The following is a 26,748-nucleotide window of genomic DNA, read 5'->3' on the forward strand; positions in this document are numbered from 1 at the left end:
GGAACCGTACAGTTTCCATATTTTGAATATTGACGTTGCCTCGTTTTGCCGTTTCCTCGTTTTGCTGTTTTTTTAATTGATTTCTAGCAGTTTCCTCCTTATTTTGAGGATTAAAATTCCTCGTTCTGTATGTTTCCGATTACTACAGTACCGATAAGGGTATCGGATATCGGTATTGTACCAACGATATTTTAATCCGATATCGGTTCATCGTCTTCATCAAATAGCGAGCTCCACGGCCCTCCACCTCTTAGAGAAAGTCGTCTTGCTGCTATAGGCGAAGCCACTCCTCCAAGGCTCGCGCGGCGGCGGGGATATGGCCCTACGCGTCGTCTCACCCTTGTCCATTTGCCCTGCTCCCTACCTCTTTCCTCACTCCAAAGGCCCAACTTCTTCTCTCCAACATCTCTCCGGCAACGCCCGCTCGTCCGGGCTTTCCGCCTTTGCCGCCGGCCATGCCCAAGCGCCCCTGGAACGGGAAACTCCTTCTCCATCGCAGGAGCTACGCGGCGGCGACGAAGAGGATACGTTGCTGGTCCAGGAGCTGGAAGAGCTTCCCGAGCAGTGGCGGCGCTCCAAGGTGGCCTGGCTCTGCAAGCAATTGCCCGGGCAGAAGCCCGGCAACGTGACCCGCCTTCTCAACGCCCAGCGCAAGTGGATTTCCCAGCAGGACGTCACCTACGTCGTCGTCCACTGCCTTCGAATCCGTGACAACGACGCCGCCCACAAGGTGCTCGATCTATTGCCCCAGAAAGATTCTCAATTCAATCCTTCCATTGGATTTGATCCGAGCTGGACAGCAACATTCTCGTTCTTCTTCAGGTGTATCGGTGGATGCTGTCCCAGCCTCGGTTCCAGTTCGACTTCGCGCTGGCGAGCAAGCTGGCGGACTGCCTGGGCAAGGACCGCAAGTTCCTGAAATGCCGCGACGTCTTCGACGAGATAATCAAGCAGGGCCGCGTGCCGAGCGAGTCGACCTTCCACAACCTCGCCGCCGCGTACCTCGGCGCCGCCGCCTCCGTCCAGGGCTGCCTCGACGACGCCTGCGACATCTACAACAAGATGATCAAACTGGGCGGCTTCTCCCCGCGGCCGAGCCTCCACGCCGCGCTCTTCCGCGCCCTGCTCGACCAGCCCGGGTTCGCCGCCAAGCGCCGGCTCGAGCAGGCCGAGTTCATCTTCTCCAACCTCCACGAGCTCAAGCAGGATATCCAGAAGGAGGTTTACGCGGGGCTGATACGGCTCCACAGTCACCAGAACCCCGTAGACATGGCCAGGATCGAGGCTCTGAGAGAGGACATGCAGAGGCTGGGCATGGCGGAGGACAAGGACGTCGTCGTCTCCGTCTTGCGGGCCTGCTGCAGCCTCGGCGCGGCCGACCAGGCAGACGTAGCTTGGAAGAAGCTTCTGCAGCTGGGTTCTCCTCCTGTCGCCGCCTTCGAGCTCCGAATGGAGCTCCACGCCAAGTCCAGAGAGCCTCTTCTTTCTCTGGAGGTTTTCAGAAGCATGGCGGAGCTCGGCGTCGCCGCCACCTCTTCCGCTTACGACAAGATCATCCAACTGCTGGCCGGCGCTCGGGAGACGGCGGCGGTGGAACAACTCTTGGCGGAGCTCGTGGCCGGCGGGGTGAAGCCGTCGCCGTCGTCCTTCGCTAACGCCATGCACATGTACGCAGGTCTCGCCATGCACGACGACGTCGAGCGCTGGTTCGAGCAATGCCGAGCGAAGATCCAGCCCAGCCGAGGAGTCTACAACGCCTACCTCTCTTCCCTCGCGGCAAAGCCCGGCGCTCTCTCGCGAGCAGAAGAGATCTTCGAGTGCATGCAGAGCAACGCAGAGATCGGAATCAACAGTTGTTCCTGCAACGCGCTTCTGCGGGCGGCTCTCGCTTCCAACGACGAAGCCATGGCAGAGGATATCCACAGGCTGATGAAGCAGAAGAGATACGAGGTCGATCCTCTGCTCGATCGGATTCTCGGGTCGAAGAAGAAGAAGATTGTTAGACAGCCGGCGGTCCGACTGAAGCTGGACGTAGAGCAGAGGGAGATACTGATCGGGATGCTGCTCGGCGGGCTGCACTTGAAGGGAGATGAATCGGGCAGAACCCATTCGGTGCACTTCGAGTTCAGCCGCGAGAGCCCGGTTCACTCTCTTCTCCGGGGGGAAGTTCATCGGCAGTTTCTGGACTGGGTCGAACAGCGGGAAGAAGACGATCTTTTTGAAGAGTTCTCGACGGTTCCGCACTGGGTCTTCAACTTCTTCGCCGACAAGTTTCGGCCGAACGGGCGCGCGGTGGTGCCGGTGCTCATTGCAAGATGGGCCTCGCCGCGGGCGTTGGCTTACTGGTACATGTACAGCGGGCTCAGGTCCTCTGCCGGCGACGTTCTGCTCAGGTTGAAGGGAGTGGTGGACGAGGAGGACGCGTTGAGAATTGTTAGAGTTTTGCAGGGGATGTCGATGGGTTGCGGGGTGAAGAAGAGAGGGAGGAGCTTCTGGGTTGGTCTTCGGGGGGCCGACGCGGCTCGGTTCTGGGATGTGACTGAGCCTTACATTCTCGACGGAGTGAAGACGCTGCTGAATCCCTGCGAAGTGGTTCAGGGTCCTCCGTCTTCTGCACAAGAAGAGAGTTTTGATTAGAGAGTAGTTGAAAGTGTCAGCTCATGAAAATGGTGGGGAGAGGGTGACAAGTCTTTTCTTCTTACCTGTAAATGATGTCTTCGAAAGAGTTTAATGAATCTGATGATTGAAGGTGAGGCGTAGAAGGAGAATCTCCTGCGGCCTCACGTAATGAAATGGGAAGAGAAGCAAATAATGAACCTTCTTGTTTAATTTTGCTTCTGTAGTTATCATTGAATCTTTGTGGCATAGCGCCATGAAGATACAATAATGAACTCTCTCTCTCTCTCTCTCTCTCTCTCTCTCTCTCTCTCTCTCTCCTGTGGATGGGGACCTGATGATTCATGTCTACGGTGTTCAAACCCCACAGGACTGTGTTACTTATTATGGTACTTATCGTGCACGATCATCCAGGATGGGTGGGGATGAAGGACCAGCAGGATTAAGATTGTTCCCTCCCACGTCCTAATTTTCAAAACTTCCTTTAAACCGTACTGTCTGCAGTCTTTCTCGACCCAGACGTTCTCATCCTGTCCAACGTCCGGGAAGAAAAAAATATGTCACACTACTTAAGAATTGCTCCCACTTTGAGATTCTTCTCAAGCTCTCAGATCTTGCGCAGCTCCCTCTCCAGCTCTCAGCTTCTACTCAACCTTCACTCGCAGCTCCCGTTTAGCCTCTGCTCTCAACTCTCACTTAGCTCTGCTCGGCCTCCGCTCTTGGCTCTCACTCTGCTCATGTTTGGCCTCCGCTCATGTCTCTTGTTTGGCTCTTACTTTGAACTCCCCTCTTGTCTCTCACTAGGTGTTCCTTCTCAGGATCTCGGAACAAACATGACTCCCCTCTCTGGTTCTTGACTTTCTCTTGGAACCTATTATCAGCTCTCGCTTGGCTCCCACTTTGCATCTGCTATTGGCCCTCGTTAAGCTCCCACTTACATTCTGCTCTCAGCTGTCGGTTGGCTCCCCCTCAGACTCCATCAGCTTTTGTTCAGCTCCTCCTCAACTTCCGCTCTCAACTATCACTCAGCTTCTATTCAACTTCCTCTTGCGGCTCTCATTTATGACGAAAATATATGTGGCCGACAATCCAATTGCATATTCCATATATCGTTCCATGTTCATTAATAGAGCATATTCATTATGGTTGTGTAAGTAGTCCTTAGACCTTAGACACCAGAGATGTTTTGTGGATGGGCTTTTGTACTTTGACTATGACTTACGAGTCTCTACTCATGAGATTCTAAACAGTCTTAGTTCGAGCACATCAAGGAGTTCGTGAAGATGATTGATTGGTTAAAATGGGATTGTCTAACTAGGATGACCTATTAGGGTTTGAAGGTTGACCTTACCCCAAGTCATCTTAGGAATGTCAATAGGATGAGGGACTATACATATACAAAAACTGATGACTAACAGGATCCATGAGTGAGCCAATACACATCCTTCGTAGCTTCTAGAGCATGATGTGTAGCTTGGCACCCCACGCATTGGAGACTCGATCTGTTTATCGATTGGGTTAAATCAATCTGACATTAATTCATCTCTATGATGATATAGTTAATCAAATCATAACGCAAATAATGGTTATTAGGCCGGTGGAGTTATTACTAAGCCGATACATGGGCCTAGAGGGTTAATCACAAATGGTCTTTTGGACATTAGAAGATATACTTAAGTTTGGAGGGTTTTATGAAACAATACTCGCTTGGTATAAATAGGGGAAGGCCTTGAACGAAATTTACCACGCCAGAATTTTTCAGAGGGCCTTCCCCTTCTTCTACCTTCTCCCCACACCTTAACTCCACTCCCTATGTGATCGGGACTACATAACGACGGCGATGGAGGTTGAATAAAGCTCATCAAGGTGTATGAGGAGATCCGACATGATATGGACCGCATGGATGTGTCTAGAGGTTCCGCACATGAGCAACTCATTACGTCTCACTCGATGATCCAAGAAATCACAGATGTGATCCGTGCACAAGTGAATTGTTTCATGTTTTGATGATGCGATTATGATAATGTTATAAGTCTTCTGATGCATGGAATCCTTATGCTCATCCAGATTAAGGCCTCTAGAACCCAAACGTTCAGCTCTTGCTCGCCTTTCATTTTTGGCTTTCACTTCGCTTCTGCTTGGCCTCTACTCTCGATTTCCCAAAAGTTATCTTTCTTTAGAAGAACTCAACTGAATAAAAGGAAAAAAAATTATCACTCAAAATTAATACATTTAATAAAAAATGTAAATTAATAAAAAAATATAAAAGAAGTGGAATTTCTGTCCTATTCTAATTGTTTGTCGTCCAACACTCATGATGAGATGGTTTTTTTTGTTCCATAGTAATAAAATCATTCCATCTATACGCTGGAAAACAATTCTATGTCTCATCTAACATCCAATCAACCAAACATGACGATTTATATGCCCCTTTCTGTGCACTATGGGTATACCACATTTAATTGTTCTTTACATTTATCTGTATCCAATTAGCTAGTTGATGCCACACATATGATGTCAGTGTATGGCACTCGACTCCAGAAATCTCTCACCTTATTAAACTAACTTTTTATGATATTGTCATTTGCAAAACCAATGATACTTAAGTATTTCTACTTACATGCTTATGAGTGAGAAAATTTATTTGATACTGATATATTTCTGCTAAATATAGTTATGATGATAATGAATCAAATAAAAACTTTCCTTCTAGTTACTATGAAATTAATGATTTAATTATAAAAATTTCATTGTGGTATAAAATACCAATGTCATGGAATTGTTGGAACTAAGTTGTATTTCTTTTACTTTATTTTATCATGTGACAAAGATAATTCATGATGACCTAGTAAACCAAGATCAAACTGGATGAAATATAAAAAAATGCATTTATGTCTAGTAAAACTCAATACAATAAAAAAAAACTGTTTAATCACATATTATAGCTATGTCAACAAATGTATTAAGTGAAAGAGCCTTAGTTAAAAGGTAATTACGACTGCATTGGTCCTATTACCATTGAATTATATATAGCCCAAAAGACACACATATTCCTTATCTCATTCAATATTCATTAGGATATATCATAGTCATCATTACGCACATTTGATGCTTATAATGAAGTCCAAGGTTAGGTGCAACAATAAGTGAACTATGTGGAGATCATACAACATTGATTAGTATCTTTAAACAAATGTATTCAAATTTCTTTTCCATAGGATATTCGAGAAGGACATCAACATGTACTAACATAGCACAACTATCTAATCATGCTTATATGTTGAGTATGGTTAATCTTATGAACATTTGTATGGAGACACTTGAAAATGTATCAGATGCTTTTTAGGATAATGGTATTGGGTTCTAGAACATGAAGAGAAGCTTGAAAAACACTTTTCCATGCATTGGAAGCTGAAATCAATTGTCAACTGATTTTGAAAACAAAATAAACTTAGTATATCTTGTGGGGAATTTTTTCCACCCTTGAATTGCTTCCTGGGAGAGTGCCTTGAAGTCGTTTACATCCCAAACCTCTAGAAGTATCCATGAAATCAGAGAACTGTTGGATTTCCTCTCCCTCTCCTCCAACTCTTTTAAGAATCACTAATTATGGTTTAATGTATCGTTTGAGGCTTTTGGTTTATGCAAAAATATTAATGGATTTTGTTAGGAGCACAAGGCAAGCAAGGTTCAAATCCACAAGGACAGAGTATTGAATAATTTGATTTATCTTTGATTTATATTTATATATTTTTTATATTTATTTAAAAAATTAAATCTAATCTTAAAAAGAATCATATTAGTAAAAATTTATTAGAGATAAAATGGTTAGAGAAATAATCTTCCTAAATAACATAATTTATTCATAATTTATAAATAATTTTAATAATTTAACAAAAAATATATTTAAAAAATAATAATTAATTATAAATAAATACCCTTACTGGTTCTTCGGCAACTCCATATGAAGGTTGATAGCACAGTCGATGAATGGAGTGGAGCATATGAAAGAAATATCACCAATGAGTATGACAGAGATGGTGACAGTTACAACGAGCAGCAGAGTGGGGGTGAGAGATAGAGGTGGTGATATGCATCAAGGAGCGGCAGAGTTAAAGGTAGTTGGCCTTATGATGAAAACGTAGGCTATCGATGATGATAAACTTGGCAAAATGATAAGGACATGAGTAAAAAAAGATGAAGATTATGCTGACCTCATTGTCACATACCCAATGATAACAAAATAAATATGTCTATAATTACATACACTGTATATGAATGTAATCATTTAAATATTGAATTAATCATGGTATTGAATATATTATCTGAATATTTCTAAAATTCACTTTAACTACCCCTTTAAGCACATTTCGGACCTTACCTTACCTTAATTGGATTTTGTGTCAAGCCTATTTTTATTACTAATGAATATTTTCAAGTTATATGTGTGCAGAAATTTATACAAACTAAACTGGATGTGGATTGATGGGCTAGAGCATCCCATGTGACTTTTAGAGCTATTTATTTGGGTTATTGGGCCAAACTAGAACTAGTTCAGTTTTGGGATTGAAATGAAGATTTTCCTCAAATTCAAATTTAACCAATGGGGAAAGGAAAAGGAATGGAAAGGAGATAAGATTTGACAAAAATAGAATGGCATTTTCTTCATGTCCAATGTATACATATTCTCTACCTCTCTCCATATACCTCATTCTGCACATGCTCTAGAAGTGGCTAGCTAGTAGGACAAGGCTCTCCACAATCCTGGTTGAAGTGATTATTTTCAAGTGTTCTTCATTTTCTCATCCTTTTCTTGTGGGAACACTAATGATAGATAGTGGGTACTTTTTAGCGAAAAGATTTTGCTGAATTGATCTGTACTAATCCTTGAATGGTGTTGTATCAAACAATATATTAGTTTGATTTGTGTCATAATTGTGTAAGTGGTTGTAATGCCCCAACGTAGGTGGAATTCTTGCGTTGAGGCCTATGTGCTAACTGTGGAGGATATGCCCCCATATTTTGACTCAGGATTGGAGACTGACTTTGTTGCATGTACACCACACGTATCATGGGTCGTGATGCCGAACCTTGATCTCTGAAGCCAAGGCCCACATGGTGCTCGTGCTCATCGTCGTGCAAGCGCAAAGGATTAGGGCAGGCCGCACGCGTAGACCACGGGCATTGTGCATGTAGGATGTGAGAGCTGCATGCAGGGCATAGGGCAGGAAGTATTTTGTTAGGAGACTAAATCATGGTAGCATGTTGTGCGTGCGCGGGCTGCGCACGCAGGCCGCCTGGTGAAGGTTGCACTAGGATGGTTGTAGGGTGTGGGGCATGAGCCATCCCTGTGGGTAGAGTCGAGGGGTGAAGGCACCAAGGCTTGGTGTGCCAAGCACGGTGGCTGCATGGTGGACCAAAGTGGTAGAGGTTTCAGTGCAGGTGTTGGTGTCACGTGGAGCGCCAAGCCTGGGCACCGAGCACAGGGGGCCTATGGATGGACGTCGGGGCATGTGGCATATCAGACCGGCAAATGCACCAAGAGACAATGCCCATAGGTGTGTGCTGCCCTGCCCGGGCATGCTTATAGCGACGGTGTCCATTGATATGTGCCCTAGGCTACATGGACCAAGGCACAAGAGCGCCACTACCCAACGCTGCATGTTGCGCCTTGTCTTGTTACTTCGGCCCATCTTCCCCCTTTGTAAAGGCTATGACACTCATGGAATTTGGCTCTTTATAATACATTATCCTAATTTAATGCTAAGATCCTTGTCCTACCCTTCCTCCTTAACCCCCAAGCAATCTGAGCTGTCCAAAGAGACTTTTGTTGTACAAGTGAAGGCTACTCAATTTTCCTCCCCAAGCGTTGAGGCCAGCACTTGTTCAATTTGAGCATCATTCTTAGCTCCCAATTAGACCGCGTGACAGTGATCCTCAGACCTGAGATACAAAATATGTATTGTGGACATATGGTTGTACGTTGACAATGACCACCGAGATCCCAATTATGGAATTATATGCAACCTTAATTCGGGTGCATCATTAAGTTCATGAAGATAATTGAGTCGTCATGATGGGATTGTTTACTCTTGGTATAAGAGGAGAGAGCTCAAGGAAGATGACGCGATGAAGTCCTTCACCACGGTACTGAAATATCATAGAAGAGTTCTCCAATGATTTCTGAAGACATCAATATTAACTTGGATGAGTGAGTAGGATTTGAAAGTTGAGCATACCCTAAGTCATCCTAAAAGCATCAAGTGGCTGGTGGACTATATGTACACGATAACCAATAACAGACATATTCCATGAGTGAGTGTGACCCTCTAGATTGATACATGGACCTAGAGGGTCACACAAAAATGATCTTTTGGACGTTAGAAGATATACTTAAAGTTAAGGGGTTTTTATGAAAAGTATTGACTTAGTATAAATAGGGGAATGCCATGAATGAGATTTACCCAAGCGAGAATTGTTGAAGGGCCTTCCCCTTCTCCTTTCTCCACACAGCTCCACTTCATTCTCGATGTGATTGGGATGGTGTAATAACGTTGATGGAGCATGAACGGAGCCCATCAAGGCGAAAAGGGAGAATTGACATGCCGAGAATCATGTGGATACCTCTAGAGGTTGCACACATGAGCAGCATTACACGACCTACTCGAGGATCAAAGGCATCACAAATGTGATCTGTGCCGAGGTGATTTGTTTCATATTTTTTTGATGTCATTATGCATTTGTTTTAAGTCTTCAGTTGTGAAATGTTGCGAGTTTTTCATCTAGATCGAGGCCTTAGAACCCAACAGGCTAGCATGATTTGAATATCAGATTTTAAAGGTTTGTTATGATTTTATTATTTATATTTTCATGTGAGAATTGTCATATTTAGTGGATATTATGGGGTTGCCAATTCAATCACACCACCATGTTTTATTCAAGTTCATTAAATGAAATATTTCTTCGTTATTATTAATGCGTGGTGTTTATAATGAAGTCCATGAATATGTGAAATGGCCTTGTGAATTATGATGAGATCATAACACAATAATCACTAGTCTTTAAACATGCATTCTATTCATATTCAATGGACAATCGAGATGGACATTGAATTATCCTGATAGAATACCACTATCTGATCCTACTTGTACAATAATCATGGCTGATCATGTGGCCATTATTGTAGAGAAACTAAGGACAGATGTTGGGTGTGAAGAAAACAAGTTAGTTTATAGCTAGTAGAAAAGCCACTTTATTGTGTAGGAGTGGATCTTGTTGGGGGTACAAGATCAGCAAGGATGGGCTGGGAGTAGACTAAGCAAAGATAGAAGTAATTAAGGGGCTCCCACTTCCCAGCACACTAAAGCAACTTAGAGCCTTCATCGGGCATGATGACTTTTTAGACGGGTCATTCAAGACTTTGCGAGGATTGCAAAAGAACTCACATCCCTCTTATCTAAAGAGGTAGATTTTATTTTGGATGAATCCGCTAGAACTTATTTTTTATAATAAAAAAGGCCATAATTAAGGCAACTATTTTACAGGCTTCTGATTGGATCTTGCCTTTTGAATTTTTTTGACACCTCAAATTACGTAATTAGAGAAATCTTCGGGCGCTTGGATAAGAAGTCGGTGGCACTCTATTATGCAAGCAAGACCTTAGATGACGCTCAGGTAAACTACTCCACTGCTAAGAAGGAACTGCTTGCTATTATATTTTCTTTAAATAAAGTTAGAAGTTATTTGCCTAGAAGTTTAGTTATAGATCATGTTGAGCTAAAATCACCTTGGTATGCTGCACTAAAATTCTTATTTAGGTAAAAAAGAGATGAAACCTAGATTAATGAGGTGGATCTTGCATGTGTAGAAATAAAGGATAGGTGAGGTGTAGATAAAGGAGCATCTGATCACCTATCTTACTTAAAGATGAATTTTTGGATGAGCACAATCTAGCAATGGAAGCACAGAAACTACCTTGGTATGCAATCATAGTAAACTACTTTGTGACTGCTCAATTCCCTGATGATTGGACTTAAAAGGATAGAAAAAAAAATTACAAAGACATTCAATTATTATTGGAGTGAGCCTGAATTTTTTAGTTTAGGCATTGACCAAATTTATAGAAGGTGCATACTAGAGGAAGAACAATGAAGTATGCTAAGCATGTCATTAATCACTTTGTGGAGGACATTATTATTTTAAAATAACTGCATTTAGGGTACTACAATGTGGGTTTTACTGGCCACATCTGCATAGAGATGCTTATCAATATTGTATAAGATGTTTAAAATGTCAGAATGCAGTGAATCTTAAGAAAAAGACCATATGCCCATTGCAGCCCATTATAGAAATAGAGATATTTGATATATGGGGCATTGACTTCATGTGACCCTTTCCCCCTACATATGGCTATGAGTATATTCTAGGTGGGTGGAATATATTTCCAAGTGGATATAGGTCCTTCCCACCAAGAACAATGAACACAAATTATCCTAAAATTTGTCCAAGAGAAAATCTTCTCGAGGTTTGGGTGTCCACGAGCCATCATAAGTGATGGCGGAACCCACTTTAACAATCAACACTTCAAAAGATTGTTAAAAAAATATGATGCCCATCATAGGCTCACTACACCCTACCATCCCCAAGCCAATGGGCAGGTTGGAGTATCCAATAGAGAGACTAAGAAAATTTTGATGAATATTGTAAAGCCTGGCCGGAAGGATTGGGCCACCGAGCTTTTGGGTTTCCTTTGGACATATAGATTTACTTATAAACCCCTTTGGGAATGTCACTTTAATAGGTTGGTCTATGGTAAAACATGTCACCTGCCCCTTTGGGGATGTTACCTTATAAAACCGCTTTAGGGATGTGACTTTATAGGTTGTTCTATGGTAAAGCATGTCACCTGTCCCTAGAACTTGAACATGTAGTCCTATGGGGTATTAGAAGGCTTAATCTCTCTCAAAGAAGAATCAAAAGAAAGGGTCCTGCAACAACATGAGTTGGACGGAACCTGACCCACACACACACACACACACATATATATATATATATATGAATTGTATATATATGTGTGTATATATATATGCACACATATATATATATATGCACACACACACACACACACATATATATATGAATTGGCTTCCTTTCTTTTGGTTGCTTTCCTTTGTTTTTTGTGGGTTGTAGAATAAAATTCAAGAATATGAGAGCATCTAAAAACATGCTAAGGGCTTTAATCCAAGTTTAATTATGAGGATCATCAAGCTTACTATGTATTAAGAAGCCATGTTTCACATCCGCCATCATCCACAGTTTGAAAGTTTTCTTTTGGATTATGGGTAATGCAAACTTAGGGCACATGCACTTTAAATAACAAATTCACATCATTTTACTTATTTTCATCTAAATCTTCACACTTTTCCTTGACATACCTAAGCATAATTGTGTTCCCTATCACTTTTTTATCCTTGGTCTCGTGGGGATCTATGTGTTTTAGGGTTATGGCTCAGCAAACAACCCACAACTGATCTTGGCAAGAAAAATTCCAAAGTCCTCTTAAAACCCTAACTTCATACATTTCTTCATGTTAGCTGGGAGTTGGGTACTTCCTTTTCAAATTTTCACTTCTAGTTATATCCATCCAATCTCCTTCCCAAATAATCTTTAGGTATATAATGTAAGTCCATGTGAACTGCAAAAAGAGCTGACTTTTTCAATCAAGCAACCTTTAGGATTATCTACAAACCTCATATGAAGGCACAACCCTATTGAGAATGTGATTGGGGACTTAGAAGATCGAGTAAGGACTCGTTCTTCTAGACGAGAAGATACGAACATTGCCTTTACCTCCCAATTTGAGCCAAAGAGAGTCGATGAGGCATTAATGGATGTCGATTGGATAAATGCCATGCATGAGGAATTAGATCAATTTGAAAGGAACAAAGTTTGGAGTTTAGTTCCTAGACCTAGTAATCAAAATCTGATAGGTACCAAGTGGGTATTTAAAAATAAGAGTAATGAACAAAATCAAGTCATTAGGAATAAGGATCGACTAGTGGCTCAGGTATACATGCAGGAGGAGGGCATTGACTATGAGGAGTCATATGCACCTGTGGCACGATTAGATGCCATTAGATTGCTCCTGTCATTTGCATCGGCAAATGACTTTAAATTATTCCAAATGGATGTAAAAAGTGCATTCTTAAATGGAATAATTAAAGAGGAGGTGTATGTAGAGCAACCTCCAGGATTTGAGAATAGAGAACATCCTGATTGGGTTTATAGGTTACACAAGTCATTGTACGGGCTCAAACAAGCTCCAAGGGCTTGGTATGAGAAGTTGAGTACCTTCGTCACAGATCATGGATACATAAGAGGAAGAGCCGATACCACATTGTTCATTCGGAAAATGAACAATGATATGATAGTTGTACAAATATATGTAGATGACATCATTTTTGGATCTAATAATGAATCATTATGTGAGGAGTTTGCATCATTGATGCAAAAAGAATTTGAGATGAGTATGATGGGTGAACTTACTTATTTTCTAGGATTGCAGATTAAACAGACTATGGATGGTCTGTTTGTATCACAGGAAAAGTACACTAAAGAACTAATTAAGAAATTTGGGTTTCAAGATTTGAAATCAAAGTCAACTCCAATGGGAAATGGAGTTAAGTTAGACGCCGATGAGAAAGGCGTTAGTGTTGATCAAAAGAAGTATAGGGGGTTAATTGGATCTTTATTATATTTGACGGCTAGTAGACCAGATATTTTATTTAGTGTTTGTCTTTGTGCCAGATTTCAAAGTGCTCCAAAGGAGTCTCATTTGAAATCTGTGAAGCATATCTTCCGATATTTGGTCGGAACCACTGACATGGGTCTGTGGTTTCCCAAAAATCAGGATATGACTTTGATTGGATATTGTGATGCTGACTTTGCAGGATGCAAAGTTGAGAGAAAAAGCACAAGCGGATCATGCTTGTTCTTTGGCGGGTGTTTGATTTCTTGGAATTCCAAGAAACAAAACTCGATCGCTCTCTCGACGGCAGAGGCCGAATACATTGCAGGGGGTGCATGTGTGGCTCAAGTTTTGTGGATGAAACACCAACTTGAGGATTATGGAATCTTTCTTGAGAAGATTCCGATTCTGTGTGATAATACTAGCGCCATAAATTTGGCGAAAAACCCTATCGTGCACTCACGCACGAAGCACATAGAGGTGTGGCATCATTTTATTAGAGACCATATTAGTAAAAATGATGTTGAATTGAAGTTCATAGAAACATCAAATCAGATCGCAGACATTTTTACTAAACCTTTGGTAGGGGAAAGATTTAGTACACTAGTAAGAGAACTAGGGATGATGAAAGGAAGTCAGTTATCATGAAGACCATATGATTTTTGTTGATATCGTTTGGTTTTGTTTTGTTTTTCAGGATTTCTTTCGGTTTTTTTTTTGTCCGAAAATATCTAAGCAACCATTTGGCATCCAATGGTGTCCATTATACTGCTAAGATATGCACTCAAAAGGGACAGGTCATGATTAGTGTGACGGATCGATTTACTCATGTTCTTTCTTTCACTTTGATAAATTTTATGTTAAACACCCTTGGTTTTTTTTTTCATTTCTTCATCTATTTTAATTTAAAATTTTTATTCAGTCTCTCCAAATTATCTTCTCGGTTTTTTTGTGTTTCTGACACTATCATGACGCATAAAACTGTCCCGATATGTTTTTTTTCCGCCGGTTTTTATCCCACACCGTACAGGTTCCACGTGTGGTTGTCTCCAACAAACGGTGTCACCAGCTCATAGAGTCAGGGGGAGTAAAATTGTTCTACCTAGACATTCTTAAGTTTAAGCCTAACCTATTTTTTGCAAGAACTTGTTGTATTCCGAAAGATTTCAGGAAGTCCGCAATCTTAGGAGAAAAGGCAAGTTGCTTGGAGTGGTTCCCTTATAAGGTATGATTTTAATTTTAGGATTTATGAAGGCATGTAAGATCCTCCTTATATGCACTTCCTAGATGTTTAGGTGATGCATTTGATTGTTATCTAAATGCATCTACCATGTGAGGTCTCATTCATACATGTCTTTGCTTATTAGTGCATGGGTAGCACACATTTCCGATGTTTGATGATTACCCATGTTTGATGATTACAAAAAGGGGGAGAAAATTATCATGATAGGGGGAGACATAAGTACTCTTATTTAGGGGGAGAGTTTCTGATTTAAGAAAATTATTTTTAAAATTCATGATATTAGTAATTTTGTAGTACATCAAAAAGGGGGAGATTGTTGAGGTTTTTGTGTTTTAATGTACACTAAATTACATTAATATCATGAATTTATAATTAAGAAACTAATTTATAATTAGAGCTTAAAATATTTTAAGATTATGTTTTTTAAATGTGTTAAAACTATAAAATAAACTAGAATAATCATAAAGTACTTGGGAGAATGAAAAATGTTTTTTAAATTTTCTGAAAATAGTTTTAAAGTATTAAAATGTTATTTTAATACTTTAAAATATTTTAAAAAGTCATTTCATATTTAACGTATGTTGAAATTATTTTCAGAAGCCTTAGAAATATTTTTAAATACTTTAAAAAATTTATAAATATGTTTCTGAATTTTTTAAACAATTAAAAGTATTTTAAATAGTGCAAAATTGACTTCTAAATAAATTTATGGCATTTTAGTTCATTTAAGAAGGGCCCAATAAGGCCTAAATGGGCGGAGCCCATTAGCCTTACTGGCGAACCCGACGGGCGGATTTAACCAGTTAAATCCGAGGTCGGGTCCGCTACTAAAGATTGAAGTAAAAAATATATATATATATATATGGGGAGAATAAGATTTGAACCCAAGACCTCCGCCTCAGTAATGAAGCGATATACCACTGCACCAGAAGTCATCTCTTAGTGTAGAAATAAATTATTTATATATAATGTACTTTGGACCCGAAAAATCGAATTAGGAAATTCGATTTATACCCCTTCAGAGCAAGGGTTGAGGTATCCCTTTTGAAAAACATCTCTCTTGTGCTACTCTTGAAGAAGAAAGTGCTGCTTCTTGTGAAGTTTCTCCCCTGCAATCAGTGTGGCTGTGCTTCTCCATTGATAAGGGAAGTTTTTAATTTTCATCATTCATTTATTTACTGAATAGGGTGATAGTTTCCTCCACAATCATTGAGTTAGTGATGATTTTTATGAGATTTTGTGAAGGATAGTGAAGGGATTGATATTATTTTTGAAAGTGATTAAGAGGAATTGATTTGTTGATCTTGAAAGTACTTATGAAACAGGTTTTCAGAATTTATCTTGATATTACATTTGAATCTTAGTTTGTTTGATCATTCATACATCATTGAGAGCGGTGATGGACCTTTGATCAATCACGGGGAGCGGTATATCGTTTCTTCCACTAATCTGAACAGGTGACGAAGATCAAGAAGGCAGGGAGGTGACGTTGGTGGCACCAAGGACGTGACGGTGACGAGGGAAGTGGACGTACGAGGAAGAGTTCGTGACGGCCCACCCGGCGGTTCGGGGTTGAAGCTCGTGCACCAAAGAACGTGACGTGCCATCGGAAGACTCCTCTGCAGAAGCAACTCTGTAAGTTGGGTTAGGGTACCTTACAAGGGAGGATCCTTAGTAAGATTATCCTGAGTCCTAATTTGGACTCGAAGGGGGGCCTTGGATTGACTCGATCACTAAGCGGATCGAGGAACCAAGTAAATCTAAGTGTTCGAGAGAAAGAAGGTGAGTGTCAAATCAAGGAATCTTAAAAGCTAACTAGGTAAACAAAAAGAAGATAAGCTAATTCACCCCCCCTCTTAGCTTCCAACAGTATCCATGGCATTTAATTGCACAACCCATCTGTAAGGGAAATTTAAGGGATAGAAGAATACCACATGATTTGGCATGTCAAAAAATACAAGAATACTATTGCTAGTGACTAGCAATGACCTAAGTGTGGGGGTATATGATAACATGTAATTTATAATATAACTTTCATACATATTGCATTTTTATTTTCACTAAAATGAGTATAATTGCATGTTATAATAGTAAAAATGAAATAAATTTGGCATTAGTATATTCTCCTGAAATTTCCTGTTTGTTAATGATTTTTATGGATTTTCCTTGAAATTATTGAGTGGAGAACATGAAAAAAAAGGCTCTAAGACTGCTCTCGGTAGTTTTTGCATGTGTAAATCTCCAAAATCATTAACGTTTTTGGTAGTTTAACTTGTTTTGGAAGAATATAGGGCTTTTTTGTAATTTTCAGGAAAAATAGGAGAGATAATGAAGGTGATTGAGAAATAGAGGGGCATATATCCAAAAATTTCTAAGACTCAAAATAAAATTACACAAAAACAGAGGGGTTTTTCTAAAAATGTTGTGGCGAGAGAGAAGGCCAAAATAAAACGCCTTAGATTACTCTAGATTCAAACCTTGATATCAGAAGATCCAACGTTGGATTGAGCTCAAATTTTGAGGGCTAGATCTTGTTTGTATCCCCTATCCATTCTCATGGATAATTTATCAGTAGAGTCCTAAAGATAAATAAAATCAAGGAAAACCTAGGGGCAAAAATGGAATTGTCTCACCCCTCTATCATACGTATAAACGCATAGTTTTCCCTCTCTTTTCATTCTTGGATTCTCGACCACAATGTGCACTCAGAGGGGAGCTGGCATCAGATCAAATTTTATCTTGATATTTTATTTGATTTTTAGTTTAATTCTTCACTGATCTTTATTTGTGGTCTCCTAAATTACCATGGATAGGGCTAAATGTGATAGCCCCGGTCATGATTCAAGAAGGAAGTTATCAAATGATCAAAGTCTAATATCAGACATGAAAATATCCTAAAAATTAGATGGATTATCTATTCCTTAACTTCCTCTGAATCTTTACATTCTTCACCAACATTACTGTTTAAAAACCCTATATTAAGTATTCTCCTTATCACATGACACTTTTGATTCTGGATCTTATTTTGAGGATCAGGATGTATGAATTGAGGAACTATATTCTCTTCATATTCTCTTATCTCTCCTACCTCCCTCTTCTCAAATATTTTCCCTTATGATCTCTAAGGATCTACCTTTTTATTTAGAAAGGAAATCAATTAGAGATCATCCTTATTTAATGTTGGAGATCTGATCTTCCCTGAATACCATATCTAATCAAGATAAAATCTATTTAAAATCCATTCTAAATACATTGAATTAAATCATTGAACTCTGTTTCCCTGTGGATGACTCCTCTACTCATCATGTACATTTTAGGATAGAGGGTTTATTTAGAATATTATTGTATAAGTTCATTACAAACAGTGATATTAATTATTCTGGTTAAATTATAATAAAACTTAGGTTATCAGGAATGACTTCAAAACAACCTCCATGGGAGAAAGTCAAGGTTGGAACAAGTTCCCCAAAATGTACAAGTGATGTACTATGTTTTAGAGATTGATTTGTAATTGATCAATACTTCTATTGCATAGAAAATTAATTTTTTAATCTTTCAATCAAGGCACCAGAACTCAACAATATTTCCATGATAAGCATGTCCTCATAAACCAATAGGTCTTCCTCATCTTGAATCCCATCATGCTTCAGATTTTTCATTTTTAACACCAAAGAATACATGGAGAACGAGGAGTTGAGAAGAACTCAATAAGTTGATGGATTCTAGTCATTTAATTGTTTTCACAACATCACCTAGGACAAGAGAAAAGATGATGAAACAACGATCTAGAGGAGGTTGACAATGTTTCATCTATCTATTAGATCTTCCTCCAATAGGTTTAATGGTTGTGATTTTTATGAAACCTTAGACCATGTCCCTTTTGGGGACTCCTCCCCCTTGTCAATACTCGCCATAGCCATGTGTCACCTTCAAAATGTTCATCATCACCGTCTTCCTTAATAGTCACCGGCTTGAGAGAGAAGAATATTAGTTAGGTCAAATAGTCAATTATCTACCCTCCAATCTTCTTTGATTAGATTGGATAGATGAAAGTAACATGTAGCATCTAAAATAAGTACATTTCGATGTAGCCTTTGAGTCGGATAGGCTAGAAGCCTGGTGCCGATTTCCGCTTTGTTACCTTTTAGTTGCCACCCCTAGGGAAGCAATCTTCTTTATGTTTTCTGGCTTAGCAGGATGTCAACTGCAGTACAAAAATGTTAATCCCATATTAAGATATCCAAAAATCAGAAAGCCTTGACAATACTGTAACACTTATTTTCAGCATGCAAAGGGGAGATTCTGACTTAGTGGCTGATAGTTGTGAAGCCCCTTAGCAATCATTAGCCATGTTCCATAATACCTTCATGTTTGCATTGCTCCTACTGGTTGGAATGATTTAGCACTCTAGATGATGGCCCTGGCTTCTTTATTTTTGTGTCTGTTGTTTATGGTTGTTTTCACAATCCAGCTTCTAGTTGAGGCTGCTTTAGGGTTGTGGCTTCTTTAGGGCTGTAGCTGCTGGTCATACTTCTTTAGCTCTATGGTTTCTGGTTGTAGCTGTTATGGCACTACGGTTGTTGGTCATAGCTTCTTTAACTCTATGGTTGCTAGTAGTGGCTGCGTCAAGCACTACACTTGAAAAGTCCCAATGTTTACTTTTATTTTGTTATTCTCTAATTCTCTTATTTTTCCTAATACCTGAAACTCTAAAAAAGGACAATTAAACCATTATTTTATCATATGCTTGGCCTGAAAAGCTAAGCATTACCAAGGAACATGGTAAAAGCTGAAGAGATATGGGAAATTCTTTGAATGTTGAGAAATGCATATTGAACAGAACTTGTAGACTGAGTGACAAAACACGTGAGTTATCGGTCTACAACGAATACTCTAGAAGTTACAAAGTGAGTTTATTAAATCTTTAATGAACATTAATTATCATGTGCATATAATCATTCATCGATACTCAACCTTATCAGAACTGATGCATATGGAAATCATTTGATATTCTTTCTCTAATAGTGAAACGACAAATGATTATTTTGCATCATCTTCCTTGGTTCAGTCTCCTCATACACTCATGGAATATAGAATCATCTTGACTAAATAATCAATTTAGTAGACATTTCTAGATCAGAGCAAATACCATTTATACTCTCACAATTAGGGACATGGGATCATGGTCATTTAAATGACTTTGGTGTCTCATACCTTATAAGTATAAGTGGTTGGTCCTGTTTTATTTTCATTTTATTTTTATATGGTTGTTTGCGTCCTAGACTTCTTTTTGTTGTCATTTCAAGGCATCATAAGTGCTTCCACTTCCAGTTCAGTTCCTAGACAACTGTGAGCAATGTACTTTTATGTTTATTTTTTTCTGCAAAGGATTTTAGTTTATAATTAAATTTCAACATAGTGATCAGCCGTCTGATATCCGTCCGATGTCCATCCAATCTCCGTCCAAAATCCGATAGCAGATAACCGATATCCGATATCCAGTAAATGACAAGGCCGTTTCTGATACCGGATATCAAACAGATATCGACATTCCTATCTATAACGGATATCCGGACGGATATTGATTAGCCTAGGGACAAGGCGGAGCTCAGATACCAGATTCCAGAATCCAATATCTGGATATCGATATCCGGTATCAAGAGAAAAAACCCATTTTTTTGATGCTATGCATAAAGTAAACAGCGCCCAAATTTTTTGAATATAACAATTATTCATATTATATATACGCTTCAAAAGTTTGGTTTTCCTCCATATGGGATAATAGGATTCGGATACAAGAGAAAAAGCCAACAGTGTACATGAATTTAGATGTTAAACATTAACAGCGCATAAGTTTTTTAAATACAAAATACTTCATATTATATATACGCTTCAAAAGTTTTGTTTTCTTCCATAAGGGATAATAGGATTCAGATATGTAAATGTGGATTTAAAGTCTGAATCCTATTATCCCATATGGAAGAAAACAGAAATTTTAAAGGGTATATATTTTATGAGGTAATAATATATTTAAAAAATACTCTTATTACTTGCTGGCCGAAGGATTTCCTCTCCAACCCATCCTAACTTTCAATTTTAAACCGAATAAACCTATTTTTACAAGGATTAATTTATTGAATATCGAAATCAGATATCTAACTCTGAGATCCGATATCGTCATCCATTTCGAGAGACGGAGGCAAATGACGACATCGAATCGGATAATGATATCGGATACCGTTACTGTAGCAACCGATATCCGATATCGTCATCTGAAATTCAGATATCGGTAAAAATGGATATAAAAATAGTGTTTTCGATATTCGATTCGGCACGCATGCTGATATCGGCATCCTATTCTCGGTACGGGATGCGCGAACACTATTTCAACATGATTCCTAATCGAGGGTAATGAATTTGACGAGTGTTTGATTAAGTTCAATTGTGATGCTATAACATTTGACTTTCTAGCTCCATTTGTCTTTTCTGGTGATGTGATTGATACAAGTTCCTTTTATTTCATTTTTATCTAATTTTTACACGATGATTTATTTCCTAGAGTTATTTATGTTTTCATATCAAGGCATTGTAAGCACTTCGATTGCAATTACAGGTCCAAAACTGAAATATTGTACTCCGGAACACTGCAAGTTAATAATAATTTTATCTGATTCCCATTTTAATTGGATATTAAATTTCAATGCAGTTCCTAACTGAGGGTAGTGAAATGACAAATTGTTTAACAATCAACTTTCTATCTTCACTTTATTTTTTGGTGCTGTAATTGCAAAAAAAATCATTTTTTTTAATCTGCATTGTCTTATTTTATCTATTAGGTACTCCCAATCTTAGTATTTGTTATTATCCCTTTGTCTTGCGCTATAACAGTACACTTTGTTATTTCAATAAAGAAATCATAATATCTTAAGTTGCCTTTTCTATTTTTTTTGTTCTTATATGTTATCACTTATCTTGCCTTTCTATTCATTTTGTCAAACTATAAACTTATAGGATGGAATATGGTACACCTTCACAGGGGCCAAATTTAATAGAAATGTCTACAAAAGAATCACATGACAATAGCACAAACGCCAAACAGAAAAAAAAATTGCCTTAACGCTTGTAATGAGTTAAGGCACTGTACAGCTTTGGGGAAAAACATTCAAATGCAACTTTTGTGATGTCAGTGTATACTGTAGCAAATAAAAGAGTAGCACTCCACTGTGGAAACATCTCCAAAGGTTCCATCATAAAGTGTATGTTACCTTAAAGGGGAAGGGGAGTTTAGTTCCACCGGAGCAATGAATAGCAGACTTGTTTGATACATCAGATAGTACGAAGCAAATTTATATTGGTTGTATAATAATGAAGACCAAAGAAGAATTTGTGTGTTTCATATGTCTCTAAAATTCGTTGAGGGCTATTGTTAGGAAAAAGTACTTCAAAAGATCTCTTAGTTATATTACACAAGAAGACATATATGTCCCATCATTGAGGGCTATCAAGGCAAAAACACATTCATTCTATACTGATATGAAGAAGAGCATCCAAAGAATAACATTGCATTCTTAGGGGTGACTGGGGATTGGGTAGACATAGAGCGGATATCATGTGAGCATGTATTGGTCATACGCCACTTGAAAAGCCCCCAACATTGGCGAAATCATGAGCGTTTGCATCCTTCAGATTTTGGAGGAGTTCGAGTCAAAATCAAAGGTATGTGTGACTTCATAATGAATGATATGTTTTTTCCTCAGTTCCTTCTTATTATCATGACATACGTTTAAGCAGGTGTGTGCGATAACCAAAGACAATGCATCAAATAACAACAAAATTGGGAGTATTCTAGAAGTAGAAGGGAAGTTAGTGAACCCTCAATTTAATGCAAGAAGACACGTGATGTGTCGCACATGTCATCAAACTTGAAGTCCAATCTGGGCTAAGCTCCCTATGTCTGACAAAGGCACCATCAGAGCCACTCATGATCGATGATGACAATGTGCATGGGGTTGATGACAGAGAACAACTCAACGTGTTTGATGACTTCAATACATCTACGTCTAGTGACAGCCCAAGTTTTGTAGATATCATTTCAATTCGGTTATCAGTCTTCTTCAGTATGAATCCACTTTGTCATCCAGATCAAGACCAAGGAACTGAGATTATCAAACTACACAAAAATATTTATCAAAATACACAAAAGGCTTACCCTTTTCCAACATCTCCTCAAGTTTTTGCCCTTGCTTGAATGCCTCACAATACATTTCATTGTGCCTCCCCTTATATGCTAGGAATTTAGGGGCTTCAGTCAACACGATATGAATTTGATTATATCGCAGAATATATCAAATCAAAGACAGATCTGAAAATCAAAACCAAAAAAATCAAAACATCACCTTTACACAGATTGAATCCATGATTTTTTGGTTCCTCGAGTGAGCATCTTTAAGTAGTTCAGGTGTCTTATATCTACATGTATTAACACAATCTTTAGAGTGATGGATTTCATCTTACTTCCACAAACTGCTGATGAAAATCCAGTTTTATCTCCATCCAATCTCCATTGGGAGCACTACTCAAGGAAGGAGAAGAGAAGAAAAAGGGTCCCTCAAACTTACTCGTATGGGTATCAAATGAGGGTGTCTCCCTCTATTTAAATTTTATAAAGAAAAGTTCAAAAAAGTCTCAATCCTTGGGACTAAATAATAAAATGCACTAAACTTAATGTATATCCACCAACATCCGGATACCTTGTGTGTGACCCTCTGAGCCCATGTATCAATCAAGTTAATTACTTCAATCGCTCAGTAACTTTTACTGAGTCAAATTTATTACTTAACTGTATCAAATATAGATTTATTAATCACTTGTCAATTTAATCCACTAGATTAGTTTAAGTGGCTGGCCTCTAAATGCCTAAGCTGCACATTGAGCCCTGAGATACAAAGGATTATGTCAACTCTCTCATGGAACTTTTTTCGTTAATCATCAAAGCTTAATAAATCATTCTAGTTGGTATTGATGTGTTGATGAAATCATCTAAGAATATGCACAATCACCTTTTTGGATTTGTTGCTAAGTCCGAACTAGGACAATTTAGAATACCCTTAAGTCATAGTCAAAGTACAACCATCCATCTACATAGTTGTATGTATTCATGGATCAACTTGATCAACAATAGGTATAATATGATTCAGGATTCATAATTAACTTAGCCATTGTATGTATTCATGGATTTCAATTAGGTATAATATGATGCAGGATTCATAATTAACTTAGCCATTATATGTATTCATGGATTTCAATTAAAAGCATGAAGACTAAACGAGATGTGGAAGGTGCAATTGGCTTGTATGCCTGTATGCATCAAAGGAAGTATCATCACACTTGGCCACCTCATTTACTCGGGGCATATAGTCTCATCTTAGTAGACATAATGAAATCCTGAGTAAATACCATTTATAATCTCATATCACAATCGTCCAAGATGTCTTAATTATGATTTGAGTCCAACTTGATTGATGATCAAGTGTAAAATCTAGTTATCGTTTGCAAGTTGAACACAAGTTAGCCTTGCTGAGTTTTTTTTCGTTACGCAAGAAGTAGAAATAGATGAGTATTAGACTGTGAGTTTAGTACAAGCTAAGGCTTCACACGGAGACAACTTTCCGTCTGGAGTTCAGTAGATGCTGCGTACACTAAGATATGATTAGGCTGGGAAGGCTGGGCTCAGTCCAGGCTATCCTCCGCTGGCCCGGCTCGCGCCTTCCCCTCCTCTTCGGCCGGCGCGTCGAAGTTGGGGTCGCCGGCGTCGACGGCGGCGGGGGCGGGGTCGAGCTGGGAGTGGGCGACGTCGTCGGGGCCCTCCCAGGTGAATCTGCCGCCGTGCCCAGACTTGTGCGGCCCGCACTTGAGAGTCTGCCCGTCGACGGGCCGCCGCTCCATCCGGTTTATCCCCTTTTCGCACATCTTCCGCTCCACGTAACGGAGGGTGTCCGGCCGCCGCGTCTCCGGCACCGCCACCTTCTCCACGCGGTGCCTCCCCTCCTCGTCCCCGTACACCACCCGCTTCACCGTTCCCCTCTTACCCCCTTCTTCCTGCATCTCCCTCTTGACAATTAACATCATCTCAAAGACATTTATCGTATCGCGACAGTTTAGCCGCGGACCGCCGCGTGGAGGGCCACCCGGCGGGCATGCAGAGATTGGGAATTCTGCCGTGGTTTTTCGTTTTCCGAAAGTAATTGGAGGAAAAAGGAGGAAAGTACAACAGGGCTAGATGGCTAGCTAGTCTACCAACTATTAGCTGTCCTGGTTACAACAACAGAGCGGGCAGAGATCAAGCGGCGGAGGGGCGGAGGTTCATGTCCGGGGAGGCCCTGGGCTCCGCCGACGGCTGCAGGGCGTGCCAGCTGACGACCACGGGGGAGGAGAAGGACGGGCTGGGGCTGCCGCCGTCCGCGCCGCTTGCCGAGCCGGTGAGCTCGGGATTCGCCGCCGGGCTCGGCGAGATCCTCGCGGAGAGGGGCTTCGGCTTCTCCGCCTGCTGCTTCATGATGTTCGGCAGGAAGCTCCCCACCACAACCTGTTCGTAGATATCATCAGTCTGAGAAAGGGGAAGGGGAAGGGGAAGAGGGTCGTCTTTACTTGGATCGGGCTGGCGGCCAGCAGCGCGCCGGCGACCCCGCCGCCGACCATGCGACCGTCGGGGCCCGCCAGGGAGACGCTCATCCCGCCGGTCCTGCTGCGAATCCCCCCATTGGCTATGGTCGTGAAGCACCCGGTGAGGGAGATTATCTCAAATCGACCCTGATCGGCAGGAGCAGAGATAGAAGGATAGATAAACAGATGGAGACAGATGCAGAATCCACACGTGATGATGATGATGATGATGATGATGGAGATGGAGATGGAAAAGAAGAGAAGGCCAAACCTCGTACGTGAGTGTGCCGCCGGAGGACCCCGGCTGGCGAAGCGTGACGTTAGAGATGGACCCGTTGGCGGAGAGAATGCAAATGGCGCGAGGGCCTTTCTGGGCGAAGGACAGAATCTTGGCCGCGACGTCCTGTAAAGAGAGGCGCCACAACACCCCGGCGTTCACGCGAGGGAGACGGAAACACTGATCGGACGGAAAATGGGTTCGTTCGTTGGTTGGTTCACCTCTCCGGTGGGCACGGTGACGACGTGCGGCGTGAAGTTCCCTCCCGCCGACTGCGCGAACCAATCCCCTACCAAAACCACGATTAGCCGGCGATCAAGATGACAAATGCCAGAAATTCTTCTGCCGCAGTCGTATTTTTTGTCGTTGTCACGGGAAATAAATCCCGCCAAGAGATGAAATGAAATGTACAAGGAAGGGGAAAAAGAGGAAGAGGGTTGGACCGGGCTGTTGACTGAGAGAAAAACGTCAGGTCACTCACCGAGGACGGCGAGGAGCTGGCGCCGGCCCGAGCCCGGCGGCCTTCCGCGGCGGCGCTTGTCCCCCGTGGACAGATCCCCGGCGGAGGACGGCGAAACGCCGCCGTCTGCCACCTGAGCGCCCCTCTTCTTCCCGGCGAGCTCTTCGTGCTCCGACACCGCCGCCGCCGCCGCCGCCGCGGCGGCGATCTCGCCGTCGCCGGCGCAGACGCCGTCGCCCTTCCAGACGGCTTGCGGGGCGCGCGAGGCGAGGACTTGCGCGTCCTCCATGCCGCCCGCATGCGCGAGGGAGCGGAACGGGGGGGCGGAGCGGAGCGGCAACTCTTCTTTTTACTGAAAGGAAATGCCCCAAAGGAAGAAAGTAAGTAACTAAATACGAGGGCGGCCGCTTGGATAATATTTTATGCGATTTATGAGTAGGCGAGGAAGACTTTTTTTTTTGTTTGGTGGTTTGAACTTTAAAGCGTGTCCGTAACGCACCCTTTATTGAATAAACTAATAAAGTAATGGCGCCCACTCTCTCGGGGCAGCGGGCCCACCTCCCTCCTACTCCCGACCTGATTTCGGCAAAATCCCTTTAATTATTCTTTACTTGTAACCATACCCGAGGAGAAACCGGACCGGACGATGCGGCCATGCATTTTTCGTTATTGTATTTGTGGCCCTCCCGGTGAGGGCGGCGAGGGGGCTTTTAATGCCTCCCCTTGTCTGCCCGAAACAGGAA

The 26,748-nt window shown here is 41.0% G+C and overlaps 3 protein-coding genes across 3 annotated transcripts; 1 reads left to right on the forward strand and 2 right to left on the reverse strand.

The window, feature by feature from the left end:
* Positions 1-221: 221 nt before the first annotated feature.
* Positions 222-2,829, forward strand: OTP51 (endonuclease). Its single transcript, XM_078578702.1, has 2 exons — positions 222-730; positions 823-2,829. Exons 1-2 carry the CDS (start codon positions 317-319, stop codon positions 2,635-2,637), a joined length of 2,229 nt encoding a protein of 742 aa, XP_078434828.1. The 5' UTR covers positions 222-316; the 3' UTR covers positions 2,638-2,829.
* A 21,378-nt stretch (positions 2,830-24,207) lies between these two features.
* On the reverse strand, positions 24,208-24,731 carry LOC144706044 (plant/protein). The gene has a single exon (XM_078578915.1). It carries the CDS (start codon positions 24,729-24,731, stop codon positions 24,336-24,338), a length of 396 nt encoding a protein of 131 aa, XP_078435041.1. The 3' UTR covers positions 24,208-24,335.
* Positions 24,732-24,829: 98 nt separating this feature from the next.
* Positions 24,830-26,429, reverse strand: LOC144705339 (AT-hook motif nuclear-localized protein 1-like). Its single transcript, XM_078577953.1, has 5 exons — positions 26,027-26,429; positions 25,767-25,834; positions 25,540-25,671; positions 25,254-25,415; positions 24,830-25,191 (listed from the first exon to the last, which is right to left on the reverse strand). Exons 1-5 carry the CDS (start codon positions 26,292-26,294, stop codon positions 24,946-24,948), a joined length of 876 nt encoding a protein of 291 aa, XP_078434079.1. The 5' UTR covers positions 26,295-26,429; the 3' UTR covers positions 24,830-24,945.
* Between the last annotated feature and the right edge of the window lie 319 nt (positions 26,430-26,748).

The sequence above is a fragment of the Wolffia australiana genome, chromosome 7 (genome assembly GCF_029677425.1).
Source record: "Wolffia australiana isolate 7733 chromosome 7, ASM2967742v1".
NCBI classification, from domain to species: Eukaryota; Viridiplantae; Streptophyta; class Magnoliopsida; order Alismatales; family Araceae; genus Wolffia; species Wolffia australiana.